Source organism: Pinus tabuliformis, chromosome 5_2, assembly GCF_031772625.1.
Source record: "Pinus tabuliformis cultivar Carrire ecotype Pingquan chromosome 5_2, CPIR1, whole genome shotgun sequence".
Taxonomy (NCBI): Eukaryota; Viridiplantae; Streptophyta; class Pinopsida; order Pinales; family Pinaceae; genus Pinus; species Pinus tabuliformis.
Genome location: NC_142306.1, coordinates 571,506,391 through 571,517,836, shown reverse-complemented (window position 1 = coordinate 571,517,836; position 11,446 = coordinate 571,506,391). Strand labels below are relative to the sequence as shown.

Here is an 11,446-nt window from a genome sequence, read left to right as displayed (position 1 = left end):
TTTGGAGCCAAATTCGCTCGGGTTTCAAGTTACAAGTAGGGCACCATGGTTTCTACCGAAAAAAAAGAAGTAGGGCACCATGGAGCCTTCACACACCATGAAGCAAACTCTGCTCTCAGTCTCTCGCACTTCGTCATCCATCGATAGGCACCAATGCTTGACACACGGAAATTGCGGGCATAATCCGCAAGTGACGGAATTTGAAGATCAGGAAGTTCCCCACATCAATCTTTCTGTGGATCAAATTCTGGACCAACATGTCGGTGGTTTCGGCCCGGCTCAGCTGATTCCCGTCTTCATGGTGTCTCTGGCATGGGCTTTTGATGCAATGCACTCCTTTATTCCCATATTCACTGATGCTCAACCTTCATGGCGATGCACGGCCTCTCAAACACCAGATTTCATAGACAATGTGATGCTGCAGCTCTCAGCATCGATGAGTGGGCAGAAATGGTGCACACCAAAGTCGTCACTGTGTGAAATGGATGGGAGTCTTTGGGAGTGGGTCGATGGGAGAGGATCGTCTGTGGTTTCAGAATGGGGTCTCATCTGCCATGACAAGTTCAAGTCAGGAGTTCCGGCCTCGCTCTTCTTCATTGGCTGTATTTTAGGTAAACTATCTTCTTTTAACACTTATACAATTCATTTTCCCGTGCAGAAATGAATTATCAGCTCATTTTGTATTGGATCCCATGCATGGCAGGTTCAGGGTTTTTGGGACCTCTCGCAGATGCATCTGTTGGGCGAAAGAGAACATTAATTCTGTCGTGTTTCGTACTCTCAATCTCTGGATTTCTGACAGCTCTATCTCCCAACATCTGGATATACTCCTCCCTCAGGCTAATCAGCGGCTTTGGTCGAGCAGGCGTTGGCACCTGCAGCTTAGTTCTGTCAACCGAATCTGTGGGGAGCAATTGGAGAGGACAAGTTGGGCTCTATGGTTTTGTCTTCTTCGCAGCGGGCTTCGCCTCGCTTCCTGGCATTGCATACCTTACCAGATCATCCTGGCGAATGACCTACATCGCCATTTCTGCGTTGTCCATGGCCTACTGCTGCCTCGTTCTTCCTTTTGTATACGACTCTCCCAGATGGCTGGTCATCAGAAAAAGAGAAACCGAAGCTCTGGACATTCTTAAGAAGATGGCTGCCCGGAACGGTAAGTGCCTGCCCGAAAACGTTCGGATAAGTTCGGCCTGTACAGAGGGAGCCAAAAGTTCGGCCCCTGCGATTATCAATATGTTAAAAGTGCCGTGGGTGCGAAGGAGAATTGTGGGCATATCGGCTGCTGGAGTCATGGTCGGCTTGGTGTACTACGGCCTGCCGCTTAACGTGAGGAATATGAAGGTGAATCCGTATATGAGCACCGCACTCAATGCTTTCATTGAAATCCCGGCCTTATGCGTCGGAAATATTCTGCTTCCGAGAGTCGATCGACGGATTCTTATATCGATTTCTTGTATCGCCTGCACTTTTTGTTGCGTTGCTTCTGCCGTGTTGTGTGCGTGGGATATTGGGTGGATGCAGATGGTAGCGGAAACAATGGGGTTTTGGGCAATTTGTGTGTCATTTGATGTATTGTATATATTCTGTTTGGAATTATTTGCTACAAATGTAAGGAGCGCAGCTGTTGGTACGATGAGGCAGGCCATAATGGCAGGTGCCGCCATGGCCCCTGCCATCTCTGTGATGGGGAGAAGACGATCTTGGGTTTCATTTGTGGCGCTGGGAGGGTTCGCTATGTTTGGTGGACTCCTGGTTCTGCTTCTCCCCGAGACCAAAAATCGTCCGCTTTATGAAACGCTGGAAGAGCAGGAGGTGGAAGAAGCCAAAATGATGAATGGCCAGATACAGGAGCCCAATCCTCCATTAATGGCCTAAGAAGTAGCTTTCCACACCTAGATAATATTCTGGGTAGATAATATATCTATATTCTGTCAGATAAGGAAAGGTTTGTCATGGTATATGATGAGGAGAGGTTTATTATCTACCTAGATAATATTCTGTCAGATGAGGAGAGGTTGGCCAATTATTCAGCACGCGCTCTTGTTCTGAATAATTTGTTTTGCCAAACAAATCTAAGTGCAGGGTTTTGTTTTTTCCAATGGAGATACTACTCAAGGTATAAAAAGTTGAGTAATATTTTAAAATAAATATTATAAATTTATGATGTTAATTGATTGGACTTATAAATTTTAAATGTTCACAAACATTTACAGTTGTTTATAATATCTATAAAATAATAGTTATCATTTCATTTAATTATTTTTTAATAATATTTAAATAAATGAATCACAAATCTAATTAATTTAATTTTTTTAATCACCAAATAATTGTGTATAGATATTTTATATTTATATGAGAAATGTGTCGGCATTATAAGTTAGGAAATATAAAGTGTAAAATGTAAAGCATAAAAATATATAAACAAATTATTTTTAAATAATTTATTTCTTTATATATTATTATTGGTACAATTATCAATAGTATTGATTATTACAAAATGATAAATTTTTTTTGGATGGATGGAGAGAGGGAAAAGGATTCATCTTAACCATGTACCAATTTTGTAAAGGAGATTTGTTAGACATTTGATGTCTCTTAATACTAATTCTTATTACTATTTAAAGTTTAATTATCACATTTATTAAATAAATAGTTAATATTTACTTATTCAAATTGTATAATTAGGTTATTTTAATTAAAAATGAAATATTTCATCTCTTGTTATAATTATTTATCAACAAAATTATGATTTATCCTTAATATGGTAAGATCACATAAGATCATGCTCATTGTTGAGTGTCATGGGCCATCAATGGATAAGAACAACGTCAAAATTTTCCCAAATCGGATTAGACTTTTTTGAAATACATTTCACAATTACTTTATAAATCATTTCTTCCACCATGTTGAAAGGTCTCGGCCACCTCCACATATTTTAACTCACATTATGCCACGATGCTATCAATAGATTTTTTTCATTCTAATTTATAATTGATCATGGGTCAAGCATCCTTTGTCCCAAAGGCTAGAGTTATAAATCTCATATATATGAATCATTCTATTATGTGAATGACCAACAATAAATCTCATAAATATGAATCATTCTACGATGTGAATGACCTAGTACCTATGATTGTTGCATAATGCACAAAAGGTTCCTCTAAGTTATCACCGTTTTAAAACATTTTAGTCAAAGAATTTACAATTAGGGATTAGACGAAATTTCTTCTAAATTGTCCTTTCGAAACATTTTAGTCAGAAAAATGGGATTAAACATTTTTATCATGTAAATAGTGATTAAATGGTTTTGGGTAGCTAAAGGTTTTTTCGTGCTATTTTAACGTTTGAAAGAATTCTCATAAGGCATTTAAACATTTCGAGGTTTCACTCGAGGAACATATTAATGTTTAAACGTTCAAAAATATACTAGCACAACCACATCAATAAATGAGGTTGATATACGCTAATACGCGTACATCATATTAATAATATTAATAATACTAATAATTATTCCCTGATGGGGGTGACAAGTGGAAAGGATGGCGTTCCTAAAGGAATGCATGGGTGTTCATGTTAGGCACATGGCATCAGGTGGGTGGGTTGGCCTCCCTGCCCTCCCTTAACACCTTAAGTATGAGAGAGAGTAAATTTGGGTGTGTGAGGTTTCATGTTGCCTTGGGTCTTGAGGGTGGTGGCGAGAATCTTAACGTTATGGAGGGTGATGGGGGTGTTCGTTGGGTATTCTACATATGCACGAGTATTGGTGTATGTGGCGTGGCCATTGTGGGAAGAAGGAAGAGTTGTAGAGGTTCCCTTTTCTAGGCGAGGAGATGACATTTCCATCAATGCTTCCTCCCCTACTTTCAGGTGTGTGTCATTGTTAATTACTAAATTGGGATTCATCACTACGAGTGTGCAAGTAACGAAGGATATGGTTGTCTAATTGGGGTGGTATTCTGTTGTTTCTGTTTCATCTTGCATGATTTCAGTCCAGGTCAGTTGGGAACTAGTTTTTTTCTTGAATGGGCAAGTAGTAGTGGTCCTCTACAATCCATTTTTAGGCTTCTTTGTTGCTGGGTGGAGCCATTGGAGCGAAAATATTTGGCTCGCGTGTGGTCGCTTCAGGGGAGGTGCATATTTATGGCTCATGGTGGGTGTTTGTTTTGTGTACTGTGTGTTCCTGGTGTAGTGGGGTGTGGAGGTTCAGCCAAGTTAGATGGTGTCTCCTTTTGTGCGGGAAGTTTGGGCGGTATCAGGCTGGTGGCCCTTTGTTCATTCCAGTGGTGTCTGGAAGCCAACCATGCACCCTATTCCTCGCTCGAGCATTCCTATGCCCAAGTGCAACCTAATTCGAGCAATTATGGCACGGACACATCCAGGTCTAGGATCGTGATGGTTAGTGGCAGTGGTGGTCCTATTCAGGGTGGTCGGAGCAGTGGTGGGTCGAGTCGTGTGTCATCAGGGGGCAAAGGAGGTGGGAAGTTGGGGTGCTCTGGGCACGTAGAACTTGTTGCTCAGTGTGTTAGGTGGGGGGCTTGGTGTTGGGTCAGGGTGGCCACACTTCACCTTTCTAGCAGTGAGGGGGCTTGGCTCGTCGTGGTGTTTCTGGGCGTCGTGTGTTGGTGCATCATGGTGGTCGTGGTTAGTGACAATCTTATTGTGTTAAGCAATGTCGGGACTTGATTCAGTCCATTCTATAGCGTCTCGAGACTTCAGAGCGAGTTCAACAAGAGGAGCATATTGAATTGATAGTAACTTTGAACAAAATGCATTACTTCCAGTGCCATGTCCAGGAGCGTGTAGTTGTGGTTTGACAAGGCCATAATTTGTTATCGAAGCAAGTTAAGAAGTTGAAGGCCTGGATGGCCCATTTCGAGGATCATGTCCAATGCTCCTTTCGTCATTTGTCGCCTCTTGGAACAGTCCCGGAAAATCTAACCTCCATCACTTCGGACAACTAGCATGGATATAGGTGTTTTGTATGTTTACTGGTGCCTATGGCCTCCTAAGTTTTGGATTGTGTCTCTTTATGTTTTCTTGTTTCACTGTCACCTGCGTTCAGTGGTAGTCAACAAACTTGGTTGAGGTGAGGCTAGCTATGTTTTCCTCCTGATATACCTCTTTTTGGAACCATGAATAAAATATTGACTTACAAAAAAAGACTAATATTTACTCTTAATAATAATAATATTATGAAACTCTTTATTGATAAAAGGAAAGATTAGAAATTCACGAACACTAGCAGAGCATTCTCTTGGTCGAAGAGCGGAGTTCTTGACCTAGCTAGGGTTTATGCGTTTACGCAGCTGTAACAGGCCTGGAATTCCACAGAATCAGACTGGCAGCATTGTTTCGGAAGGGGCAACTGCTGTCGGACTGGATGGGAGAAGAGGGGTCCAGTGGGACCCCAACTTTTAAGCAGATTGTCTTGCAGAAACAGCAACAGAAAATGAAAGAAGGAGTCAGAATCGAAGGTCTGAACAGTACGATGCAGAGCAGCAGGGAAAACAAGGAAAAAAGACCAATAATGTCTGACAAGACAGACAATACATCAGAAGACAGGAATAAAGAGAAGCAGAACCGTGCAGACAGACAAGACAGAACTGCTGCCAAGTCGCAGCCCTCAGAAAATGAGGAGGAACAACCAACAAAAGACAAAGAACCAAAAAACAAAAGTATAATCCAACTGGAGAAGGAGGGGGAGACCAGCGTGATCCCCAACAGAACCCATGTGACCAACAATGCATGTAAGCCAAAGAAAGAAGATAGCCTACGAGTGACAATCACCGACCCTGAAATCCAGGCCTACAGGGAACACATGGTTGAACATGCCATCATTTGTAAATTTATGGGAATCTGGCCATCTGAGAGGACTCTGTGCCAATGGATAAGACAGCAGTGGAAGCCAAAAGGAGATGTGCAGTTACATCTGGGAGCCAAAGGATTTTTTACAGTAGTCTTTACAAGTCTAGAAGACAAGGACAGAGTGTTTGAAGGCGGCCCGTATTTCCTAGCAGCAGCAGGCTTATATATGAGACCTTGGAAGCCAAACTTCGTCCCGGAGAAGGAGTCCTTCACTCAAGTGCCGGTCTGGATTAGACTTTTCTCTCTCCCAATCGATTATTGGGGTTTTAATGCCCTAAAGCAAATAGGGGATAAGCTCGTCACCTTTGTTAAAGCATCGGAGGCCACCATGCAGAAAAGATACACAACCTATGCTAGAATCTGTGGGGAACTGGATGTAGCAGGCGCTCTACATGAAGGTGTATGGCTCGAGTATAGGGATGAGGAATACTTTCAGGCTTTAGACTATGAGCAAATACCTTTTAGGTGTCGGAAATGCCACGAGCATGGACATCTGGTAAGGGATTGTCCTTTGAACAGAAAGGAGGCAGAAGAAGAGAAAACACAGAACAACAGAGACAAGAACAACTTCACCAAACCAAAGAACAGGCAGCGTGCCAACAGGAGAAGGAACACTAAAGGAAACACAGAAAGAAACTACTTCAGTAACCCATTTGAGATCCTAGACCTGGAGACTGACTCGGAGGAAAAGCAGAACATACCCAATGTGGAGGCAGGGCAAGAGGGACAGGAAGAACCCACAGGAGAAGGAACGGCGGAAGGAGCATTCACTGGTGAAATCCACATGCAGGACAGAACAGCAGAAACGGAAGAAGAAACAGAGATGTTAACAAGTGAAGCAGGGAGTGAGGATTTGGAGCTAGAAGAAACCCTGGCTATGGAAGGGATGGACCTAACTGCGCTTGTAGAAAGCTGGAGAGCCAAAGGGATTGAAGCAGTACCAGAGGAAGAAATTAGGAAGGTCAATGACCTCTTTATAGCGCGGCAGAAGGCAATAATAGAAAAACAGAAGAGAAAGTTAGGCATAATCAAAGGAAGCACACCACACTACAAAACAATACTGGGAAGAACTTCGGGCTCGAGGCACAAACGCCGTAGAGGCCGCAAGTCAAGTATAGAACACCTGCAGGAGCTCGGAGAGATGCTGATCAACGCTGGTAAGATAAGGCAGCTAAGTGATTACCCGTCCTTCCAACCAACTGTTTAAATATGAAGATTGTCTCATGGAACGCAAGAGGGATAAGCAGTCAGGCCAAACAGAGGATTCTGAAGCGGTAGATGGAAAAATACAACCCGGACATGTTGTTTCTACAAGAAACCAAATGCAACAGTGCTCTCATAGATAGGCTACGAGTTAAGTTAGGAAGAAATTTTGAAGTTTTAGAGATCGAAAGCAAAGGGCGAGAAGGAGGCTTAGCAACCTTCTGGGATACAAGAAGAGACCAGTTTATAACAGCTGAAGCCAGCAAAAACTACCTAGCACTGGAAGTGCAGCCCACAGGTAATTCTACATCCTTTATATGCATCAATATCTATAGTCCTTAGAAGTTAGAAGATAAGATCAGTTTCCTAGCGTCTTTAACCAAAATCATAGATAGGCACCCTGATGCTAAATTCATATTGGGGGGAGACTTCAACATGATAACCTCCCTCCTGGAGAAAAAAGGAGGCCTCAGAAAACTACACAGGGATGGGGAGGTCTTCATAAGTTTCATAGATAATGCAAGAATGGTTGATGTATATCCCAAGAGTGGTAAATTCACATGGAACAACAGAAGGGGGGGCGAAAGGCTCATCTCCTCCAGACTGGATCGTTTCTTAGTCTCGGAGAGCCTAATTTTAGATGGGACGGTAGTTGAATCAAACATCCTCCCAAGTGGAGGGTCGGACCATTGGCCGATCTCACTAGCTGTTGAGCTTCAGGGTACCCCCAGAAACAAACCCTTCAGGTTCGAAAATTTCTGGATAGAACACCCAACCTTCCTCACAATGGTGGAAAAATGGTGGTCAGAGCCCTTAGATGAGGAAGGTTCCAAAATGTTTATTCTTCAAAAGAAATTAAAAAACATCAAAATGAAATTGAAGGATTGGAACAAAAGAGTTTTCGGAAATATATTTCAGGAGAAGGTCATCATCGAGAATAAGTTGGAACAGATTCACAAGGATGGTGCGGCAGGACGCAGAGATGAGGAAACCAGTAAACAAGAAAACGAGCTAACTCAACAATGACACAACAGATGAAAGCAGGAAGAATCTTTGTGGAAGCAGAAATCTAGAATCCTTTGGTTGAAGGAAGGGGAGCAAAATACCAAGTTCTTCCACAGATCAGCCATGGACTACAGAAGTGCCAACAAAATCCTGGAACTAAAAAACAGTGAGGGTGAACTCCTTAGAAACCACAATGAGATATCAGCCTCCCTTTCAGACCACTTTAGCCTCATAGCGCAAGAACCAGGGATTAAAAGAGAGGAAGCCATCAAAGAAATTACCAATGTTATACCTAGAACAATCACAGAAGATCAGAACTGGGCCCTAAGAAGAACAATCACTATGGAAGAAGTCGAGGAGGCAGTCAGAAGTATGCCCAACGATAAAGCTCCGGGTCCGGATGGATTTACCATTAACTTTTACAAAGCCTGCTGGAACATTGTTAAGCAAGACATATGGGAGATTGTGGAAGACTCAAGACGATCCAAAACTATCCTAAAATCTCTAAACTCTACCTTCATCGCTCTTGTTCCCAAAGTGGAGGAGGCTAATACTCTGGAAAAATTCAGACCCATATCACTCTGTAATTTCATCTATAAAATCATTTCAAAAGTCATAGCTAACAGGCTGAAGGCAATCCTCCCTGGCATCATTTCGCAAGAACAGTATGGCTATGTGGAGGGCAGGTAAATTTTAGACAATATTTTGCTTGCTCAGGAGATGATTCACTCTCTTCATTCGTGAAAAGAAGCCGGAATGCTTATGCAGTTAGATCTTTCCAAAGCTTATGACAAGGTAAGCTGGTCTTACTTGGAAGCAGTTTTAGAGGCTTTTGGTTTCAGTAGACCATGGATCAAATGGATTCTAGCCCTCATTAAATCACCTAGATACTCCATCCTTGTGAATGGTGCACCCTCAGCTCCCTTCTGCCCTACCAGAGGCATCAGATAGGGGGACCCCTTGTTCCCTTTCCTATTTGTCATTCTAATGGAGGGCCTAAGCAAATTAATTGCCAGGAAAAAAGCAGAAGGTCAAATTAGAGGTCTGCAACCCATCAGAGCATGTCCAGCCACAACTCATCAACAGTTTGTGGACGATACTATGTTACATGGCACCCCAACAGTAAAAGAAGCCTTGGCCTACAGAGACATCCTCAATCTGTTTAGCAAAGCCTCGGGTATGGAGATTAATTTTTCCAAATCCACCATATTCTTCTTCAACACGCATCAAGCTATCCAATCTCATCTTTCTAGGCTTCTGGGGTTTAAAATTGGTTCCTTACCCTCAAGATACCTTGGTGCCCCCCTGACTCTCAAACCGTGGCAAAAGGTCCATTGGGAGAAAGTCCTAGCCAGCATGGAAAGGAAGTGCAAACATTGGACCAACAGGGCTCTGAATTTTGCAGGTAGATTAATTCTAACAAAAGCGGTTTTGCAGGATATCCCTCAGTATATGCTATCTATTCTTCCTGCTCCGAAAGGAATCTTAAATCAAATAAGAATCATCCAGCGCTCCTTCTTATGGAGTGGAAGCAGCGAGAAGAAAAAATGGTCTCTGGTAGCCTGGCAGAAACTGTGTAAACCTAAGGACAGGGGGGGTCTGAATTTGGTTGATCCCTCAACAGTAAACAAAGTCTGCGGAGCCAAAATTTGGTGGAAGTGGATCTCGGATACGAGCCTACCTTGGGCCATACATTGGAAGGAGAAGTATATGCCGAATAGCAACAATCTAGACCTAGTAAGAATGCAGGACACCCCCAACGGTTCGCCGATATGGAATCATGCTCAAGACAACAGAAGCATTGTCCAAGACTATAGCTTCTGGGAGATATGAAATGGTACTCAAGCACTCTTCTGGGAGGATGCCTGGTAGCAGTCTCCAAAACTGGACTCCCCTCAACTCCAACCCCTGAAGAAAAACCATCAAAATGAGGGCAGATTCAAAGTGAATCAATACTGGAACCCAAACAGTGAAGACCCGGATTGGAGGGAATGGACGGTTTTCAACTCCACCCACAATGAAGACACTCAGGAAATCATTCAAGATCTAAATCAACAAATCTTAAAAAGGAAAATTCGAGTTGCTGCTGAAAATGACAAGCTCAGATTGGGTCCAAAAGGCAACGGGGATTTTTCCCTGAAAGAAGCCAGGAGCATCATAGAGGGGGAAAAACAGCCTGATTTAATGCCCTGGGCCAATAAAGTCTGTGATAGCCTTCAATGGCCGAAGATCAGAACTTTTCTATGGCTACTCATGCAGAAGAGAACTCTAACTTGGGAGAACTTAGTGAAAAAAGGGTTCATGGGACCTTCCAGATGTCCTATGTGTATAAAGGAGGAGGAAACAATTAATCATCTTTTTAACTCCTGTGATTGGGCTTCCTAGCTTTGGCAATGGATGGAAAGCATTCTTGGAACTTCTGGTCGGAACAGGGACTCCATTCAGAAGACTATCACCAACTGGAGAAGAAACTTTTCTAGAATTAGAAGAGTGGAAAGTATCTGGAAATCTGCCCCAGGCTTTATTGTTTGGACAATATGGAAAGAGCGAAATCGGAGAATTTTCAAAGAGGAAGTCAGAAACATAGAATTTGCAAAAGAATCTATAACAATCAACATCAAACAGCTCATACAGGCAAAATGTAAGGCAGAAGCGAAATGAAAAACCCACGGTTCAGGACTTACGCATTTTAAAGGTGTTTCAATTGGAGGCCTCCAGCAATCAACCAACTGGGGGAAACTTTTCTCAACTTTCATCGCAACTCCTCAGATGGCAATGCCCTCCAGAGGGCGGCTTGAAATTGAATTTTGACGGGGCTTCGCGGGGCAACCCAGGCACAGCAGGCATCGGAGGTGCCATTCGCAATCAGGCTGGGGAAATCATCCATATTTATTGCAGGGCACTGGGTGAAAGCACGAACAATGAAGCAGAGTTTGCTGCGCTTGAGCAGGGTTTAAAAATTCTAAGAACCATCCGGCGAGGGAATGTAATAGTCGAGGGGGATTCACTTTTGGTCATCACGGCGGCTAAATGCCTACAAGCAGGCAAAAGCGTCAGCAAGGATACCAAGCACTGGAGGCTAGCCAAAGCCACGGAGAGCATAGCGGAGCTAATAGCAGGGATGAGAGGCATAGTCTTCCAGACCGTAAGGAGAAAGGCGAATGGATTGGCTGATTTTTTGGCAAACTATGGTGCTGACAACCCGAACAATATTATGGACAGGTGTTGGCAGGAGGTCGCTTGCCCAATCATCAAGGTAACATGCGCACAGTTGGCAGAAAAAGACTTACTCCAGGCCAGCCCATCCTAGTTGGTGACGGCATCAGGCTACGGTACCGGAATGTTGAGGAAACCGGTAATAGATGTAAGG

The 11,446-nt window shown here is 43.1% G+C and overlaps 2 protein-coding genes across 2 annotated transcripts; both read left to right on the top strand.

The window, feature by feature from the left end:
* LOC149160257 (organic cation/carnitine transporter 1-like) lies at positions 1–2,127 on the top strand. The gene is made up of 2 exons (XM_089433669.1): positions 1–611; positions 704–2,127. Exons 1-2 carry the CDS (start codon positions 80–82, stop codon positions 1,876–1,878), a joined length of 1,707 nt encoding a protein of 568 aa, XP_089289795.1. The 5' UTR covers positions 1–79; the 3' UTR covers positions 1,879–2,127.
* A 5,019-nt stretch (positions 2,128–7,146) lies between these two features.
* Positions 7,147–8,097, top strand: LOC149160256 (uncharacterized). Its single transcript, XM_089434554.1, has 2 exons — positions 7,147–7,369; positions 7,463–8,097. The coding sequence occupies exons 1-2, from the start codon at positions 7,147–7,149 to the stop codon at positions 8,095–8,097; spliced, it is 858 nt and encodes a 285-aa protein (XP_089290680.1).
* Positions 8,098–11,446: the final 3,349 nt, after the last annotated feature.